Below are 22,595 nucleotides of genomic sequence, written 5' to 3'. Positions count from 1 at the left end.
AAAGGTCAATTTTTGCTAAAACTTAGCATTAAAGTTGGAGTTGGTCAAGTCCAAAAGGTTAAAGGATGTTGAATTTAACGAAGACATTAACTGTAAAGAACCCATGTGATTGTTCTTAAAAATATTATAAATGAATGGGATTCGTTCGGTCAGCTTAAAAAACAGAAATGCTGTTGAAGCCTTAAAGGTCTGAATTTTCAAGAACACTGGAGTCTATGCCATGAAATTTTCAAGATTCATGAATGTTACTCCAGTAAACTAATCCTTATCTTGAATGAGGTAATTAGGAAGTGATAAACTGAGAAAATTATAGCCGTCCATTTTTATCTCTGTAACTTAAAAAAAGGGTAATAGCCGCCAAGGTGAAGAAGGGATTTAATATTTTAATTAACAAAAGCGTTGGCAATTGCGCTGTACGTGCGGGATGCTTTTTAAGCACGCACGAAGACGAAGACGAAGTCGATTGAAAATTCAAACTCATAACCCACCACATGCAAACGCAAAAGTTTCTTTGTATAGAAGTGGTTGAGGCTATTCAAGATGCTTTTGTTTCATAAAAATTTTATTAAATTTACAAAAAACCAACTCTTCTAAAAGGAAACCATTTTTATATTCTCCATATCTGACCATCCTCCATGTGCAAGGATGCCCCATTTTTCCTTTTTCTTTATATCTTTCAAAGCAAACTGCCAAAATCTTTCGTCCTAATCACTCTATTGCCCATCCTACCCAATCAAATTTCTAATCACTTCTCTAAAACAATGATCATCAAAATGGAAAAAAACACCATTGAATGGTCAAGATGGACCCGATTGCATATACAGGTGAATGTAAAATTTGAGAGAGGATGCATCCCCCCACAATACCATTTTAAGTACCCCACTTGTTAAGATTTAAGGATCATATCATTTATAATTTTCATTGTTCAATGTTTTAAACCAAACAACACTTTGATATAATTTAATTTTTGGCAACAAAATGCTACACCAATATCTTTCCATTATACGAATAGATTGTATCATGCATTAACTACTTTGTTTTCTTCTGCATTTAATTTTTGTTTTTGTTGAGACAAAAATGTAGGAAGATTTGGAGAATATATGCAGAATTTAGGGAAGGGTAATCTCGTAATTATACAACACAGATGAGGGTAATTGAACTTATATTTTAATTAATTACTTTATTTATTTATCCATTCAAGGTGTAGCAGTAGGACTTGACTCGACCGTGTAAAAATCTCGACTTTAATGGAGTTTAAAAGGAAAAATGACGTGGCAGTAATTGTAAAGTCGGCTTCAATTCTGCACAGTGGTCGAGGAAAACAGTTATCCCACGTCATTGTCTAGAGCTGACGTGGCATTGTCTTTGTGTCTTCGAGGCATGAGAAAAGGGTCCCATGGAAAAAGGACCCGCCCAAATAGGCCAATAGGAATTTTATTTTATTATTTAAATGGGTAATACAGTTGAAGGACTTGGGAAGTACTTTTCAGAGAAAAGTAACGTCTAGGTTCGTAGCTGCTTAGTTGTACTGAACTGTGTCACGGGCCTCACGGACCCACGCTCTTCCGTCTCCTTCTCCTACGGGGTGAATTTTTCTTTTTAAATTCTCAACTCATGAATTATTCCACCCTTCTGTGTAATCCGCTCATACCCAAATATAAGTAATGCAACGATCAAAACATCATCATATCAAAGATGTTTAAAGTTGAGAGTTGAAGAAGAGCATCAAGGTTTGATGGTGTTGGGAGCATTGATCAATCCCCGGATTATAAATTTCCGGTCATGTGTCATTTCATTTTAGGTTAACTCTATTTATAAGTTTATTATTGTAACAATATGTAAGTTGACTTTCGACTTAAATTAAGGGATATTTCGGACATCTCATTATATCTAGGACGAACTGTATTTATACATAGAAAAACATAAAAAACAATGCAGAAATAGTGATATAAAATTTATGTCCAGTATTCGAACTACTTTAAAAATATTTTATTGTTTGTGTTTTTCATTGATCTATTGATCCCATTTTATGCAGTCTCTTACATAATTTGATCACGGATTATAGCGTCGGTGAAAATCACAACATCAACAAAAACAAAAGACAAGAAAAAGGATTAGAAGATAGACAAGCGTGAAAGATTTGTTAATTAGTGATGGAAGGTGGAAGGAAGACGTGTGTTGTTTGTAGTCTAGTTTCAACCAGAAAAACTTTTGTTGGTAGTTTGGGAATCTGTTTTATCCTTTTTCATCCACAAATGGTAATTAAATTTGGATTAAGCGCCGACAAGGCTTGCTAATAAGATATAATTATACAGTATAATCACTTCGCTGGCACATGCGGAGCCTGTTTAGAGACAAATTAAACAACAAACAGATGTTTATAATTTGGATTTGTATTTCACACCAACTTTGGGCGTATGCAAAGTAGCGTTTAAGAGAGTGACACTTGGGCTACGTTAATACGTTTGGTGATTTGTCGTCTTCATTATTCCTGCTGTGCTGCTTTCAAGGTATCAAACACCTCTCAGATAATGCAAACGTGAGGGTGTCTTTGAGCGCACACTGTAATAGGAGAAGATATGCCGGATTTTTTCAGATCTTTGACAGCTTCTTCATCAACACGAACTTCAAACATGACACCCCAAGATATTAATATTTACGATTCCATTGTCAGAACATTGTATTTGATCATCATCCTCATGGACCTCATCCATTTATCTTGCACAATTAGATACAATATTAATAACACTGTATCGCCAGCTTAAAGATATGTACGTAGTTGAAATATACACTAAATTTTGCGTTGTTAAATAAAACCAATCAACTCAATATAAATAAGTACAAGCTGGTTTCTAATCTGCCCAACACCCGACCTCTTTGCTTGGTTCCTCCCGTTCGTCGGATTGAAGAGGCAGAAGACAAGGTTACTTTTTAGTTTTTAGTGCATGGTTGGTGCACTCTGCATACGATAAAATCCACTTGCTCAAATTTTAGATCACCCATGGCCTTCTTTCTTTGCATAATGTACGTACGTTCCTAGATTTTTTGAGATGATTAATTGAGAATAATAATCAAGATGAGGAAATATTTAGAAGTTTATATATATATTTATCAGGATTATAAAGTACAGAGGCATTAGCTGTAGCCAGTTGGAGCACAGTCATTGACTCTTTACTTTCCATCTACTTTAATATACACTAATTAACTAAATTTGGAACCAACTAAAACGCCAAATTACGTCCCCGTTTGGCGGTGAATATAAGATAATACAACTTTAATATAAACCAATTCGATTCCATTCATTACCTTTGTACAATAACCAGAGATTTTATCATTTTAATACATCCTGCAAGAAAAATGAGATCTCATTGTGTGACATACTTCTTAGGCGGATAGGCATTAGTACTATGAATAATACTTTATATACTAACGGATTTTACTAATTAGTGTATTAATCTTTGTTAAAATTACACATAGTACCTATACTATATTTTAAATTAGTACATTAACTAGTAAAATCTGTTAGTACGCATAACATTACCCTTAATACTACTTCTTCATCCTAAAATGACGGCAATTAAGCTAATGAACCCATGTACTCAAAAACTTAATTAAATAACAATAAATCAGTCCACGTTCCATCCACACACCCCCTATCACTATTACTATGAGTATTATAGCATACCAAATTCAGCACCAGAAAGCAATAATATGACAGGTGATTAGATATCTATTTGACAGTGGAATAAACTCTTGAATTGGGATAGCTCTTCCATCATTGCAAATTTACAATCTGCATTCAAGTATGGAGGACCCATATCAATGTTTAGGCTATAAGCCCATCAGATGTAATGTTATTGATGTTCTGCCAATCAAATAAACATTTGTGATAGTAGTACGTGGGACCACGCTCACATTCTGGCGTACTGAAAAAAGCATTCTCATAGTGGAATAGTAACCAAACCAAGCAAGCCATATCTCTTCTTTAACAAATTGTCATTCAAAGCATAATCCTATCGCCATGAATCTGCCATTATCAAACCGTCAATTTTTTTAGAGACGATAGGGAATCTACCCATCTAAATCTAATCTATTTGCCGCAACAAATTTGACTTTAGTTAGTTCCTATATCTCTGTGAAAATACATTCTTCCATGAAGTCACCATAACTCTCCACTACTCTTGGTTCTACTATTTCTGTACCTCTCTCAACTCTCAGCCACCACTTTCTGGGCATCTGGCTAGGTCTTTGATGCTTTTCGTTAAGCTTGGACTCTGTCATTTTTTTTTTTAAATAGTTTTAATAATTTAAAGTGAATTGATTGTGACATCCATTTTCTAGAGTCTGACATGAAAGTCAAGTTTTCACATTGTTTTGTGTTACTCATTTTTCTTGTGTATAATTAACATGTCCTTTTCAACAAAGATTGTCCTTCCTACGCGGTGAATCGACAAGTACATGGTATTACGTGTATTGTGTATTTTCTATTAATTATCTCATGATCTGCATATATAAAATCTTACAAATCACATGCACCTCACCCCGGCACTAAGGGCATCTCCAACCACGCCAAAATGACGTGAAAACCCAAATGGCGTGGGTGTACTCCAACCACGCTAAAAAACTGCACCAAAATGGCGCGGCACGGTAGCAAAAATAAAATTTTGGTTTTTTTTTTTTTTTTAATTTTGTTAGTTAATTTGAGTATTAAATTTTACACTAAAAATCACACTAAATTTTAGTATTTGTATTAATTTAATTGATATTATTTATAATAATGTATAATTAAAAAATGATGAGAAGTCCGATTTCGAAATTTCTTGCTCGACATAAACAATCAAGGTACAGAGGCTCACCATGCCTCGAAATGCATAATTGATCATTTATGGGAAGAGCATACTAATTTGGAAAATTAAATTTATCAATATGGAATTTTACCTTTGTGTTGTTGTTGTTTTTTTTTTTGTATTATTTTATATAGATGTAATGTTTTTCTATATTAAATGTATTGTTTATTTGATTAATAAATGTTTAATTCTATTAAATTAGTATAATTTTCAAAATAATTATATTTAATAAAATATCATTCCTAATTTAATTAATTATACAAAAATAATGAGTGAACTAGATTAGTGTTATTATTACAATAAAAGAAAAAAAATATTCTAAAAAATATTCTTTTTGGTGCAATATTTGATGTATGGGTTAGAGATAAAATAGTGTTTTGTACCAAATTTTATACTAATTTGGTGCAATTTGTACTAAATTGATGGTTGGAGATGGTCTAAATAAACCCATTGAGACTGGTAAATGAATGATAATTTCTTCTTCAACTCAGTCAATGGATCCACTTTGAGATTGGAAACTGACACACGTTATATTGCATATTTTACTGGACCATAATGTGTTTTTATTTTACTTGGAAGAGGAGCCGAAACCAATTGTTTTTGTCACTGGTTGTGGTTATAACCCACTGAAATAGAAGATACAGAAGTATCAATTATCAAAGGTCAATAAGTCAGGGTGTAACAGTAAAATTATGGATGATTTATATAATAGTAGTCTTTGCAATTGAAATAATTCATGGGGGTTTTAATTCTAAAACTCGAACATGCAGCAAAATACTGCGAAGTTGTTCATTCAAAAATTCATAATCAAGTCAAAGATCCATCATCCTTTGGCGTGCTTTGGAGTAGTTGCTACCAACTGAATTATGAAGGTCCAGGAAAAATACTCTTAATCAGAAGTTATATGAGTCCAGGATTCATTAGACTTCTGTAACTTAGTTTTTCTTCTAACAATCAATTGATATGATTAAAAGCCTTAAAGTCAACACAAAATCCCAGTAAACACCTTCCCAACCTGGAAATTATTTTCGCAAGCGAGATATCTCAAATTTTCTACACTTATCAAAGAACGGTTAAAAGTTAAGTAAGTAATATGGTAAGTTTTTCATTGCCTTCCAAAAAATAGAGGGGAGTTATAGGCTAAAACTTAAAAGCAATAAGGATCTGCAAAATTCTCATAAAAAGATGTTTATTTCTGGAATATGGTGGGAAGCTGTATACTAGAAACTAGAAAGGCTTCACAGGGGCCCGAATGGAGACCATCAAATCAAAATGGAAGATAAAACAAAACATAGGATTGAGATATTCTATGAAATCGCAGGCATATTTGCCCACAGAATATCATTTTACAGGTTAAAGACAAAGTTGGTTGAATCAGTGAAACAGAGCAAATGGGAGACTCTCTGCTTTCACGTGGGTTGCTACCAGCCTACCATTATAACTCCACAACGGCTATACCTATCATCATTCTATGAAGAACACTGTAATACCATAATAATTCATTTTTACTATAACAATAATAATAATAATTTTTATTTTAATTAATTGAAAATAATCAGATAATGGACACTATCATGCCGAATTTCTCTCCAATATTTCATTAAAAAATATAAAGAAAAACAATCAATAATCACATAATTTACAAAAGGGAGTAATTAACATCACTTTTTTTCGTTTTTTCTTCGTCCTCTTCAAGTCTTGTCCACTTCATGGATCTCTCCGTTCTCAGATTATGCCTCATTAACTCCTATTCAGAACCCGGGACGACTCGGAGGATAACTCACCCACCCAATTTGCCATCTCCATGCATTCTCCGGAGCAATTGTAGTATGACTCAGCTCAGATCTTAACTCGCAATCCAATTTTAACGATTACACCAAAACAAAACTATAAACCCACCCACTTACCTTCGTTATTGGTAAGTGTTAACCCCAAGAATTAGTAAACTCAAACGAGTCGATCACATACATGAACTCGGTCACTGTATCTTAACTTTCACTTCAGATTTCGTTTCCTATCTTCCTCGGAACGAACGAGCGAGATAACTCGGACTGAGTCAAACCCGGGTCAGAATCAAACAATTTAACTTTATTATTTTTACCTTATTTCCACCAGATAATTTTATTACCAACCCATGAAGAAGAGTCGAGATTCAGTCCAAAAATAAGTTTTTCTTGATGTCCACGTGGCAGTATCTCTGAAAATCCTCAAGATTCACGAACCGAGATGAGGTGCCGGATTCCGACCGTGATGAAATGAATCGAAGGATTTTCAAACACCGACTCGTCACATGGGATGGCCATGGACCTGGCTAGTGAATCCGTACTCTTCCTCCGCTTGGACAAGTAGTTTCTTGAAGACGGGATGGTTAAGGTACGTCGCGCACCACAAATCTCCTGTAACTGCTGCCAACGCACACCGCCACGTGTCCGGCAGGAACATCGGATGTATGCGATTAGCTGACATGCGGGCCTTGTTACGCACCTTCGTAGCAACTGTCTTAGCCTGACAATGTGACGGATTTTGCTGCATTTTCCAAGTCCGGCAGACATTTTCCTTGACAAGAAAATAGAGTCTGTTTGGTTGTTTGGTTTTGTTTGGTTTCGGTTTCTCTTGGTATTAGTGATAGTAAGAGAAATATTGGGGGGATTGGAGCTGTTGGAGGGACAAGGTTTATAAAGATTCATGGTGGCAAAATTGCCCTTCATATTGCAATAATTACAATGCCATTTCTGTCGTTACATCAGCATATAAATATTGCTTTTGGCAGGCTAATGCTAAAATCTTAAACGATATTTCAATTTATTTATTTTTATTTATATTATACTAACATAACATGGATATAAACCATCAAGATGGTTGATGGCAAAAAGGTAAAGAGATCTTTACCCGATTATAATTTCAAAATTTAATTTCAAGACCACGAATAGGTATTTGAGGTGTGTTTAAGTTAATTTAAATATCTTCGATTTAAAAAAAAAAAAAAAAAACATAACAATGATATATTAGGCAAAATTAATCCACGATTAATTGATTTAAAATTAAAATATGTATTAATGGATAAGAATTATGTTTTAAAACATGCAATAATTTTTCATAAAGGTCAATTTTGCTAAAACTTAGCATAAAGTTGGAGTTGGTCAAGTCCAAAAGGTTAAAGGATGTTGAATTTAACGAAGACATTAACTGTAAAGAACCCATGTGATTGTTCTCGAAAATAATATAAATGAATGGATTCATTCGGTCAGCTAAAAAACAGAAATGCGTTGAAGCCTCCGAAATTTTCAAGATTTATGAAGTAATCTAGTAAACTGTTAGGAACCCATATGAAAGGGAAAAGGGTGGACATGTGAATTATAAAGGTTTGGACACTTTTCCTTGATAAGCTGGTTTTTCAAGGAGAGTTATATCCAAACCCATGAAAACCATGATCCAACCTAAATTGTTGAGTTATTCGAGTGGGTTCCTAACATAAACTAATCCTTATCATGAATGAGGTAATTAGGAAGTATAAAACTGAGAAAATTATAGGCGGCCATTTTTATCTCTGTAACTTAGAAAAAGGGATATAGCCACCAAGGTGAAGAAGGGATTCATATTTAATTAACAAAGTGTTGGCAATTGCGCTGTCCGTGCGGGATGCTTTTTAAGCACGCACGAAGACGAAGACGAAGTCGATCGAAAATTCAAACTCATAACCCACCACATGCAAACGCAAAAGTTTCTTTGTATAGAAGTGGTTGAGGCTATTCAAGATGCTTTGTTTTCATAAAAATTTATTAAATTTACAAAAAACCAACTCTTCTAAAAGGAAACCATTTTTATATCTCCATATCTGACCATCCTCCATGTGCAAGGAGGCCCCATTTTTCTTTTTCTTTATACTTTCAAAGCAAACTGCCAAAATCTTTCCTCCTAATCACTCTATTGCCACATACCCAATCAAATTTCTAATCACTCTCTAAAACAATGATCATCAAAATGGAAAAAAAAACACATTGAATGGTCAAGATGGACCGATTGCATATACAGGGGAATGTAAAATTTGAGAGAGGATGCATCCCCCCCAATACCATTTTAAGTACCCCACTTGTAAGATTTAAGGATCATATCATTTATAATTTTCATTGTTCAAGTTTTAAACCAAACAACACTTTGATATAATTTAATTTTTGGCAACAAAATGCTACACCAATATCTTTCCATTATACGAATAGATTGTATCATGCATTAACTACTTTGTTTTCTTGCATTTAATTTTTGTTTTGTTGAGACAAAAAGTAGGAAGATTTGGAGAATATATGCAGAATTTAGGGAAGGGTAATCGTAATTACACAAACAGATGAGGGTAATTGAACTTATATTTAATTAATTATTTATTTATTTCTCCTAATGAGGAAATGAATCTAACTACCGAGGTTTTAAGTTTTAAGCACAGTGAGGAGGGTATAAATTTTGTATATCCAAATCTGATTCACCACCACAAACTTGAGCATTGTTGTACTGGTAATCCTGTTGACTATTGAGCAACTCAGAGATTTTCTGCAACCTTGTTGTATTTCCAACAACCGGCAGTGTTATTAATGCTGTCTATCATATGACATTTCATTGCTCCTTCCTGTCACTATTATGTCAATACTCTTCACCAATAACAAGATGGCTATTGTTCGTCCTGTAAAATGCATACTGTAAAAGAGTACACATAGTGGAATGGAATGCGGGTTCTAATTCTCTTAACGCCACCACAATTGGTAAAGAAAAGTCAATCATTTATTACATTATCTTATAATTAATGTGATACCGCTGATGAACTGAGAGCAAGTGATACATTCACAAGTCCTAAAACACTTATAAACATGAGTAGATAAGAAATTAAAAATTTTAAAACACTTATTAATTCGGTTAGATTAAAGAATTTTACTCAAAATTCTAAAATATTTGGATCGTGGAATGTAAAATACAATGGAGAAAATTCAACCCAAGCAAGTTTCAAGGAGGGAGAGAGTCCAAACATTTTAGCATAAACAATTCTAAGCCCAAGTTCAACAAAGGAAGCTCAAGCCAATCAAGAAAGAAGCCAAAGTATTGAAGTTGTCCAATCCGGCCCAACTCTCATTCCAAAAGGGAAGATCTACATGAACCCTTATTGGATCAATTTGCAAGATTCTCAATGCCCAAAACTCTTACAACCTTATTAGTATACTTAATTAATAATTAGGATCATTGATCAAGTTTTGATATAATAAAGTAAACTTATTTCAATTAATGGGGAGTTTAAAGACATAGATCCTAGAATTAAGGAATTATGTCTCTTTTGAATTAAATAGGCATGATATTGTTTTTTGAATGAATGACTTGTAATATTAGTTTATTTTATTTTATTTTAATGTATTTGTCAATTACTTGTTTACTTTTGTATTTGCCTATATAAAGGCAATTATTTTCATTGTAACATTTAGCTTATGAAATATATAAAAATTGATTTTATCCATTTGAGAGAACTTGTGTGTTATTGAGTGTGTATTTTTTATCCAAGTCTTGGCAAGAGGATTTGGTGGTAAATCAATTCAGGTTGATAGAACAATCTTTTATGCTTAAAGTGTTTATACTTGTCTTGGTCTGAAAATTGTAAGCCAGTGACTTGAACTCCAATATTTGTGTTGGTCGAATTTAGCTTGGATTTGTGTTGTGTTGGAATTTGGATCAGCAAGACACGTATATTGGAATTCTACTGTATATATATATATATATAAACACAACCACAAAGTAGGGCCTGTGTCAACCCATAGAGCAACTTTTAAGAGCCCACTTAGCAGGTGCAATCTTTTTGGGTTTAGTGTGTTGGGCTTGTACAAGTAGAAACTTAAGCCAGGATAGTTTATTGAATCAGCAGGGCTCCATAGTGTAATGAGCCATAAGATAGTGGGCCTTGGGCTAGTTGTGTTGAGGGCGTTCTGGCACAAGTAACCCAATGTATATGTAACGAAAGACCATCGTTTTCAGTTTAAATTTCACCACNTGACTATTGAGCAACTCAGAGATTTTCTGCAACCTTCTTGTATTTCCAACAACCGGCAGTGTTATTAATGCTGTCTATCATATGACATTTCATTGCTCCTTCCTATCACTATTATGTCAAAACTCTTCACCAATAACAAGATCTCTACTGCTTGTCCTGTAAAATGCATACTGTAAAAGAGTACACATAGTGGAATGGAATGTGGGTTCTAATTCTCTTAACGCCACCACATTTGGTAAAGAAAAGTCAATCATTTATTACATTATCTTATAATTAATGTGATACCGCAGATAAACTGATAGCAAGTGATACCTTTACCAGTACTAAAACACAGTAATTATGAGAAGATAAAAAATTACAAGTTCTAAAATACATGCTAATTCGGTTAGATTGAAGAATTTTACTCAAAGTTATAAAACATTTGGATTGTGTAATGTGAAATGCAATAGAGAAAATTCGACCCAAACAAGTTCTAAGGAGTGAGAGAGTCTAAATATTTCAGTCCAAACTATTCCAAGCCCAAGCTCAACAAGGGAAACTCAAACCCACCAAGAAAGAAGTCAAAGTGTTGAAGTTGTCCAATCTGACCCAAGTCTCATTCCAAAAGGAAAGATCTACATAAACCCTTATTGGATCTATTTGCAAGATTCTCAAGGTCCAAAACTCTTACACCCTTATTAATAGACTTAATTATGATCATTGATCAAAGTTTGATCTAATAAAGTGACCTTATTTCAATTAACGAGAGGTTAAAGACATATATCATAAAATTAGGGAATCATGTCTCTTTTATATTAAATATGTATGGTCTCGCTTTTTGAATGAATGACTTGTAATATTAGTTAATTTTATTTCATTTTAATGTATTTGTCAATTACTTGTTTACCTTTGTATTTGCCTATATAAAGACAACTATTTTCATTATAACATTTAGCTTATGAAATATATGAAAATTAATTTTATCCATTTGATAGAACTTATGTGTTATTGAATGTACATTTTTTATCCAAGTCTTGGCAGGAGGATTTGGTGATGAATCAATTCAGATTGGTGGAACAATCTTTTATGCTTAAAGTTTTTCTACTTGTCTTGGTCTAAAAATTGCAAGTAAGTGACTTGAACTCCAATATTTGTGTTGGCCGAATTTAGCTTGGATTTGTGTTGTGTTGTGTTGGAATTGGATGATTGGATCAGCGAGACACGTATATTGGAATTCTACTGTGTGTATGTACATATATATAACCACAACCACAAAGTAGGGCCTGTGTGTACCCATAGAGCAACTTTTAAGAGCCCACTTAGCAGGTGCAATCTCTTTGGGTTTAGTGTGTTGGGCTTGTACAAGTAGAAACTTAAGCCAGGATAGTTTATTGAATCAGCAGGGCTCCATAGTGTAATGAGCCATGGGGCTTGTATAGTAAAGGTAGTGGGCCTAGAGCTATAGGCTTTCATATTGTGTTGAGGGCGTTCTGGCACAAGTAACCCAATGTTATCTGTAACGAAAGACCATCGTTTTCAGTTTAAATTTCACCACAACAACTGATTATAGCATACCAAATTCAGCACCAGAAAGCAATATGACAGGTGATTAGATATCATATTTGACAGTGGAATAAACTCTTGAATTGGGATAGCTCTTCCATCATTGCAAATTTACAATCTGCATTCAAAAGTATGGAGGACCCATATCAATGTTTAGGTTAATGACCCATCAGATGTAATGTTATTGATGTTACGGCCAATAAAATAAAACATTTGTGATAGTACGTGGACCACGCTCACATTCTGGCGTACTGAAAAAAGCATTCTCATAGTGGAATAGTAACCAAACCAAACAAGCCATATCTCTTCTTTAACAAATTTTGTCCATTCAAAGCATAATCCTATCGCCATGAATCTGCCATTATCAAACCGTCCAACTTTTTTGAGAGACGATAGCGAATCTACCCATCTAAATCTAATCTCTTTGCCGCAACAAATTTGACTTTAGTTAGTTCCATCAACCATCATAACTCCTGAAAATACATTCTTCCATGTTAAGTCACCATAACTCTCCACTACTCTTGGTTCTACTACTTTCCGTACCTCTTCTCAACTCTCAACCACCACTTTCTGGGCATCTAGCTAGGCCTTTGATGCTTTTAAGTTAGGCTTGGACTCTGTCATTTTTTTTATTTATTATTTTTTAAGTTTTAATAATTTAAACGGAATTGATTGTGACATCCATTTCCTAGAGTATGACATTGAAAGTCAAACGTTTCACATTGTTTTGTGTTACTCATTTTTCTTGTTTATAATTAACATGTCCTTTTCAACAAAGATTGTCCTTCCTACGCGGTGAATCGACAAGTACACGGTATTAACATATATTGTGTATTTTCATATTAATTATCTCATGATCTGCATATATAAAAACTTCACAAATCACATGCAACCTCACCCCGTCACTAATAAACCCATTTGAGCCACTTTGAGATTGGAAACTGACACACGTTATATTGCATATTTTACTGGACCATAATGTGTTTTTATTTTACTTGGAAGAGGAGCCGAAACCAATTGTTTTTGTCACTGGTTTTGTGGTTACGACCCACTGAAATAGAAGATACAGAAGTATCAGTGATCAAAGGTCAATAAGTCAGGGTTAACAGTAATTAATTATGGATGGTTTATATAATAGTAGTCTTTGCAATTGAAATAATTCATGGTGGGTTCTAATTCTAAAACTCGAACATGCAGCAACTACTGCGAAGTTGTTCATTCAAAATTCATAAACAAGTCAAAGATCCATCATCCTTTGGCGTGCTTTGGAGTAGTTGCCTACCAACTGAATTATGAAGGTCCAGGAAAAATACTCTTAAAAAAGCAAGTAAATCTCCGAAAGCTTCCGGGGTCAGAAGTTATATGAGTCCAGGATTCATTATGACTTCTGTAACTTAGTTTTTCTTCTTAACAATCAATTGATATGATTAAAAGCCTTAAAGTCAACACAAAATCCCCAGTAAACACCTTCCTCCAACCTGGAAATTTATTTTCGCAAGCGAGATATCTCAAATTATCTTTACACTTATCAAAGAACAGGATTAAAAAAGTTCCAAGTAATTATGGCAAGTTTTTCATTGCCTTCCAAAAAATAAAGGGAGAATTATAGGTTAAAACTTAAAAAGCAATAAGGATGCATTTGAATAAGGATCTGCAAAATTCTTCATAAAAAGATGTTTTATTTCTGGAATATTGGTGGGAAGCTGTATACTAGAAACTAGAAAGGCTTCACAGGGGCCCGGAATGGAGACCATCAAATCAAAATGGAAGATAAAACAAAACATAGGATTGAGATATTCTATGAAAATCGCAGGCATATTTGCCCACAGAATATCATTTTACAGGTTAAAGACAAAGTTGGGTTGAATCAGGTGAAACAGAGCAAATGGGAGACTCTCTGCTTTCACGTGGGTTGCTACCAGCCTACCATTATAACTCCCACAACGGCTATACCCTATCATCATTCTATTGAATAATACTGTAATACCATTTAATAATTCATTTCTGTACTATTAACAATAATAATAATTATTTTTATTTTAATTAATTGAAAATAATCAGATAATGGACACTATCATATCATGCCAGAATTTCTCTACAATATTTCATTAAAAAATATATAAAGAAAAACAATCAATAAATCACATAATTTACAAAAGTGAGTAATTAACCATCACTTTTTTTCGTTTTTTCTTCGTCCTCTTCAAGTCTTGTCCACTTCATGGATCTCTCCGATTCTCAGATTATGCCTCATTAACTCCTATTCAGAACCCGGGACGACTCGGAGGATAACTCACCCACCCATTTTGCCATCTCCATGCATTCTCCGGAGCAATTTGTAGTATGACTCAGCTCAGATCTTAACTCGCAATCCAATTTTAACATGATTATACCAAAACAAAACTATAAACCCACCCACTTACCTTTCGTTATTGGTAAGTGTTAACCCCAAGAATTAGTAAACTCAAACGAGTCGATCACATAAATGAACTCGGTCACTGTATCTTAACTTTTCACTTCAAGATTTCGTTTCCTATCTTCCTCGGAACGAACGAGCGAGATAACTCGGACTGAGTCAAACCCGGGTCAGAATCAAACAATTTAACTTTATTTATTTTTACCTTATTTCCTTACCAGATACTTTTATTACCAACTCCATGAAGAAGAGGTCGAGATTCAGTCCAAAAATCAAGTTTTTTCTTGATGTCCACGTGGCAGTATCTCTGAAAATCCTCAAGATTCACGAACCGAGATGAGTGCCCGGATTCCGACCGTGAAATGAATCGAAGGACTTCTTCAAACACGGACTCGTCACATGGGATGGCCAATGGACCTTGGCTAGTGAATCCGTACTCTTCCTCAGCTTGGACAAGTAGTTTCTTGAAGACGGGATGGTTAAGGTACGTCGCACGCACCACAAATCTCCTGTAACTGCTGCCAACGCACACCGCCACGTGTCCGGCAGGAACATCGGATGGTATGCGATTAGCTGACATGCGGGCCTTGTTACGCCACCTTCGTAGCAACTGTCTTAGCCTGACAATGTGACGGATTTTGCTGCATTTTCCAAGTCCGGCAGACATTTTCCTTGACAAGAAAATAGAGTCTGTTTGGTCTGGTTTGGTTTTGTTTGGTTTCGGTTTCTCTTGGTATTAGTGATAGTAAGAGAAAATATTGGGGGGATTGGAGCTGTTGGAGGGACAAGGTTTATAAAGATTCATGGTGGCAAAATTGCCCTTCATATTGCAATTAATTACAATGCCATTTCTGTCGTTACATCAGCATATAAATATTTGCTTTTGGCAGGCTAATGCTAAAATCTTAAACGATATTTCAATTTATTTATTTTTATTTTATATTATACTAACATAACATGGATATAAACCATCAAGATGGTCTGATGGCAAAAAGGTAAAGAGATCTTTACCCGATTATTAATTTCAAATTATTAATTTCAAGACCACGAATGGTTATTTGAGGTGTGTTTAAGTTAATTTAAATATCTTCGATTTAAAAAAAAAAAAAAAAAAACATAACAATGATATATTAGGCAAAATTAATCCACGATTAAATTGATTTATTAAATTTAAAATATGTATTAATGGATAAGAATTATGTTTTAAAACATGCAATTAATTTTTCATTAAAGGTCAATTTTTGCTAAAACTTAGCATTAAAGTTGGAGTTGGTCAAGTCCAAAAGGTTAAAGGATGTTGAATTTAACGAAGACATTAACTGTAAAGAACCCATGTGATTGTTCTCGAAAATAATATAAATGAATGGGATTCATTCGGTCAGCTTAAAAAACAGAAATGCTGTTGAAGCCTCCGAAATTTTCAAGATTCATGAATGTTAATCTAGTAAACTGTTAGGAACCCATATTGAAAGGGAAAAGGGTGGACATGTGAATTATAAAGGTTTGGACACTTTTCCTTGATAAGCTGGTTTTTCAAGGAGAGTTATATCCAAACCCATGAAAAACCCATGATCCAACCTAAATTGTTGAGTTATTCGAGTGGGTTCCTAACATAAACTAATCCTTATCATGAATGAGGTAATTAGGAAGTAATAAACTGAGAAAATTATAGGCGGCCATTTTTATCTCTGTAACTTAGAAAAAGGGATATAGCCACCAAGGTGAAGAAGGGATTTCATATTTTAATTAACAAAAGTGTTGGCAATTGCGCTGTCCGTGCGGGATGCTTTTTAAGCACGCACGAAGACGAAGACGAAGTCGATCGAAAATTCAAACTCATAACCCACCACATGCAAACGCAAAAGTTTCTTTGTATAGAAGTGGTTGAGGCTATTCAAGATGCTTTTGTTTCATAAAAATTTTATTAAATTTACAAAAAACCAACTCTTCTAAAAGGAAACCATTTTTATATTCTCCATATCTGACCATCCTCCATGTGCAAGGATGCCCCATTTTTCCTTTTTCTTTATATCTTTCAAAGCAAACTGCCAAAATCTTTCCTCCTAATCACTCTATTGCCCATCCTACCCAATCAAATTTCTAATCACTTCTCTAAAACAATGATCATCAAAATGGAAAAAAACACCATTGAATGGTCAAGATGGACCCGATTGCATATACAGGTGAATGTAAAATTTGAGAGAGGATGCATCCCCCCACAATACCATTTTAAGTACCCCACTTGTTAAGATTTAAGGATCATATCATTTATAATTTTCATTGTTCAATGTTTTAAACCAAACAACACTTTGATATAATTTAATTTTTGGCAACAAAATGCTACACCAATATCTTTCCATTATACGAATAGATTGTATCATGCATTAACTACTTTGTTTTCTTCTGCATTTAATTTTTGTTTTTGTTGAGACAAAAATGTAGGAAGATTTGGAGAATATATGCAGAATTTAGGGAAGGGTAATCTCGTAATTATACAACACAGATGAGGGTAATTGAACTTATATTTTAATTAATTACTTTATTTATTTATCCATTCAAGGTGTAGCAGTAGGACTTGACTCGACCGTGTAAAAATCTCGACTTTAATGGAGTTTAAAAGGAAAAATGACGTGGCAGTAATTGTAAAGTCGGCTTCAATTCTGCACAGTGGTCGAGGAAAACAGTTATCCCACGTCATTGTCTAGAGCTGACGTGGCATTGTCTTTGTGTCTTCGAGGCATGAGAAAAGGGTCCCATGGTAAAAGGACCCGCCCAAATAGGCCAATAGGAATTTTATTTTATTATTTAAATGGGTAATACAGTTAAGGGACTTGGGAAGTACTTTTGAGAGAAAAGTAACGTCTAGGTTCGTAGCTGCTTAGTTGTACTGAACTGTGTCACGGGCCTCACGGACCCACGCTCTTCCGTCTCCTTCTCGTACGGGGTGATTTTTCTTTTTAAAATTCTCAACTCATGAATCATTCAACCCTTCTGTGTAATCCGCTCATACCCAAATATAAGTAATGCAACGATCAAAACATCATCATATGAAAGATGTTTAAAGTTGAGAGTTGAAGAAGAACATCAAGGTTTGATGGTGTTACGGGCATTGATCAATCCCCGGATTATAAATTCCCGTTGTGTCATTTCATTTTAGGTTAACTCTATTTATAAGTTTATTATTGTAACAGTATTTAAACAGACTTTCGACTTAAATTAGAGAGTTTTTTCGAACGTCTCATTCATATTTAGGACGAGCCGCATTTGTACACAGATAAAACATAAAAAGCAATACATAAACAATGATGTAGGATTTATGTCTAGTATCTGAACCACTTTAAAAATATTTTATTGTTTGTGTTTTTCATTGATCTATTGATCTCATATTGAATCATATATTTTATACAGTCTCTTACATAGATTTAATCACGAATTATACGTCGGTGAAAATCACAACATCAACAAAAACAAAAGACAAGAAATTAAAAGGATTAGAAGATAGACAAGCGTGAAAGATTTGTTAATTAGTAATGGAAGGTGGAAGGAAGACGTGTGTTGTTTGTAGTCTAGTTTCAACCAGAAAAACTTTTGTTGGTAGTTTGGGAATCTGTTCTATCCTTTTTCATCCACAAATGGTAATTAAATTTGGATTAAGCGCCGACAAGGCTTGCTAATAAGATATAATTATACAGTATAATCACTTCGCTGGCACATGCGGAGCCTGTTTAGAGACAAATTAAACAACAAACAGATGTTTATAATTTGGATTTGTATTTCACACCAACTTTGGGCGTATGCAAAGTAGCGTTTAAGAGAGTGACACTTGGGCTAGGTTAATACGTTGGGTGATTTGTCGTCTTCATTATTCCTGCTGTGCTGCTTTCAAGGTATCAAACACCTCTCAGATAATGCAAACGTGAGGGTGTCTTTGAGCGCACACTGTAATAGGAGAAGATATGCCGGATTTTTTCAGATCTTTGACAGCTTCTTCATCAACACGAACTTCAAACATGACACCCCAAGATATTAATATTTACGATTCCATTGTCAGAACATTGTATTTGATCATCATCCTCATGGACCTCATCCATTTATCTTGCACAATTAGATACAATATTAATAACACTGTATCGCCAGCTTAAAGATATGTACGTAGTTGAAATATACACTAAATTTTGCGTTGTTAAATAAAACCAATCAACTCAATATAAATAAGTACAAGCTGGTTTCTAATCTGCCCAACACCCGACCTCTTTGCTTGGTTCCTCCCGTTCGTCGGATTGAAGAGGCAGAAGACAAGGTTACTTTTTAGTTTTTAGTGCATGGTTGGTGCACTCTGCATACGATAAAATCCACTTGCTCAAATTTTAGATCACCCATGGCCTTCTTTCTTTGCATAATGTACGTACGTTCCTAGATTTTTTGAGATGATTAATTGAGAATAATAATCAAGATGAGGAAATATTTAGAAGTTTATATATATATTTATCAGGATTATAAAGTACAGAGGCATTAGCTGTAGCCAGTTGGAGCACAGTCATTGACTCTTTACTTTCCATCTACTTTAATATACACTAATTAACTAAATTTGGAACCAACTAAAACGCCAAATTACGTCCCCGTTTGGCGGTGAATATAAGATAATACAACTTTAATATAAACCAATTCGATTCCATTCATTACCTTTGTACAATAACCAGAGATTTTATCATTTTAATACATCCTGCAAGAAAAATGAGATCTCATTGTGTGACATACTTCTTAGGCGGATAGGCATTAGTACTATGAATAATACTTTATATACTAACGGATTTTACTAATTAGTGTATTAATCTTTGTTAAAATTACACATAGTACCTATACTATATTTTAAATTAGTACATTAACTAGTAAAATCTGTTAGTACGCATAACATTACCCTTAATACTACTTCTTCATCCTAAAATGACGGCAATTAAGCTAATGAACCCATGTACTCAAAAACTTAATTAAATAACAATAAATCAGTCCACGTTCCATCCACACACCCCCTATCACTATGTAACACCGTTTGATCTCAACAAGAAGGAAGAAGCTAGCTCCAGCTTAATTATATTTTTATTATATATAAAATAGTGTTGTGATTTGTGAAGAAGGAGTTCACACTTATATTTAATTTATTAAATTAATACACGGTTTTAATTCCGAGTAAAGCGCGGTATTAAAAATGTCCCAACAAATTATGTACCTACGGTTGTACTGATTAATATAATACTGAAGCTAAGAAATCATATTATTGGTCGTTGGCACCCGTTAATTAGGTTTATAGCTTCTACTTCATCGCCCCCATTAATTAAATTATAGCGGTGAAGCTTTTGAGAAATTCAACAGTTTACTGATGAGGTGCATGTGGTGAGAAAATAAATAAACAGAAATAATGTGATTGGGGAAGACGAAGAAGCGTACATGCTGAGAGTGAGACCTCATCATTTGTACAACTTGTAACCCACTATCCATGCATTCAAAAAGGAGAAGACAGTAGTACAGATAGAAATTGCACTAATATATGTTGGACACACAGGGAGGCTCAAATTTATTGGGTTACAAGAAAGGATAATCCTATTTAATAAGGTCTTATTGGGTGAGGAGTTAGATCTACTTCAAATTCTATTATAGTATCGGAGCCCATTTTGACTATCAGATGAGGAGTTAGAGTCACCAATTACCTTCATTAACAAACATGACTTAATATATAAGCTTAATCGTGAGAGAGAGTATTAAAGTTCTACACCAACTAAGCATATTCAAATTTATTAGGTTATAAAAAGGTAATCTTTCCATTAATAAAACCAAGAGTCACGCCATCTCATATTCTATCAATCTATTCATTGCGCGTACAACCATATTAACTGTTCCATATAATTATATAAAAGGGACGCCCGAAAGCAAAACCTTCTTCTCTTTTTGTCCCAGCTTTTCAGACCATAATTTGGACGGTGAAATTAGATTTAAGCTTTAAGAATCTAGCTTTTTTAACTAATAATCTCGACTGTTATAAAGCCCACAGAATCCACTACATGAACATGATACCATAGACCAGTAAAATATGGACACTAAGTTAGCCAGCCAACCCATATAACTTATCTCCTACTGACACAATCCCATTCCATTATTTTTGGTTTTTAATTCTACAATTATATGGATTGGTCATTCCCAAGATTGGGAACAGCCACCACAAATTAATTAATAAACTAACCATACTTCCAAAACTTGATAAACCGCCACCTGTTTGAGTTCAGTCAACATCAATGGGGCTTTAATTAAAATGAAGATAACCTTAAATAAATAAAACCCTTAACTAAAACATGTCAAAGTCTCTTTTAACATTAAAGCTATAATAAAAAGCCAAAGTATTGCTAGCTGTCCTAGACTCCTATCAATAAAATATAATTCTTTATCTTTAAGTGATGATTAAAAGGAATTTAACTAACTAATTGTAGAATAATCCCAGACTTAGTCCAAGAAGAAGAAGAAGCAGAAGAAAGGCAACGATATTGGTAAACGACCTTATTGTTTAGGTAATGGTGGTGCTGTATATATATATATTTGACAGGCATACAATTTTTGGGTGGGTAGGATTATTGGGTCAAATTAAATTTTATTGTTTATCTAATCAAATCAAATGATTGAAAATGATTGACATGATAACTTAATTAAGCTAACAATTAATTTTTGACTAGGTATTATGTTATATAAAACATAATTTAGGTTAATCCACCTAGATTAGCCTCAGATTTGAAGCATATAAAAGATATCCTATAGGATTAATTATTTGAGTTTATTAATTAAGCATTGGTCAATTAGAAGCTATTAATTAATTAATATCCATTAAGAAACAAGAATGATGTTGTAGTTATCTTTGTAATCATATGATAAAAAGATAACTAATTAACATGCTTCAAGGGGAAGTATGGCTTTGTTCAAGTTAGTTTCAACTACTTCAAACTCTTTTTTTTTTTTGGGTGAAAGTCTCGAGATGTCATGTACTCGAAGGTATGAGACTAATTCTCGATTGGGGCTCGGGTAAATACTCTTAGTCACAGTTTACAGTGAGATTCGAATCCATGATATTGTAGATAAAATTTCAAACTGTTAATATGGTAATAAGGTTACAAGTTTTAGTTGAAGATCACGTCTAACAGCAACTATCTGCATCTAAAGAAGATCTTGGAAATCCATTGTCAACATGTATAGAGAGAAAAAAATGTCAGATAATGAAAGGTAAACCAAACAAAGATTCTACATGGAGAGAGAGATGCTCTTTTAAGTAAGGCAACAGTCGCATCATAAAAAAGAAAAACATGTAAGTTTCTCGATACTTTGATTAAGAGAGTTAATAGCATGTTACGAGCCCGGATTATACGGAGAAATTTTGTCGCAATCTGCTGTTTGTTTTCTCATTATAATAAACAGTAATTCACATGGAACTCAGAATCATCAACCATCTTCTCCCACTCGTCTCTTTCACATCTTAATAATTATGTAATAATCAATTCTTTTATGTCCAATGCCTATGCTTAAATATATACTATATAGTTTTTTCTGATGATATTAAAGGGTCCCATCCAAAACGAATAAAAATGTGGTGGTTCTGAAAGAAACCCCATACCTGATTGATTATAGATGGTGAAAATGATCATGATTCCAACCATACAGATCTGTCTTTGTGTATAATTTTGTTATGGGATTGGGAGCCGTCCATATATTTCTTTTGCCAATCATAAGTACGTGG

The 22,595-nt window shown here is 33.9% G+C and overlaps 1 protein-coding gene across 1 annotated transcript; it reads right to left on the bottom strand.

Moving 5' to 3' along the window:
• Nucleotides 1–14,480: 14,480 nt before the first annotated feature.
• Nucleotides 14,481–15,577, bottom strand: LOC116128628 (auxin-induced protein 6B-like). The gene has a single exon (XM_031414382.1). It carries the CDS (start codon nt 15,489–15,491, stop codon nt 15,039–15,041), a length of 453 nt encoding a protein of 150 aa, XP_031270242.1. The 5' UTR covers nt 15,492–15,577; the 3' UTR covers nt 14,481–15,038.
• Between the last annotated feature and the right edge of the window lie 7,018 nt (nt 15,578–22,595).

This window comes from Pistacia vera, unplaced genomic scaffold (genome assembly GCF_008641045.1).
Source record: "Pistacia vera cultivar Batoury unplaced genomic scaffold, PisVer_v2 Contig200, whole genome shotgun sequence".
NCBI lineage: Eukaryota > Viridiplantae > Streptophyta > Magnoliopsida > Sapindales > Anacardiaceae > Pistacia > Pistacia vera.
The sequence above is the reverse complement of the archived record's forward strand: the minus strand, read 5'-3'. Positions and strand labels throughout refer to the sequence as shown.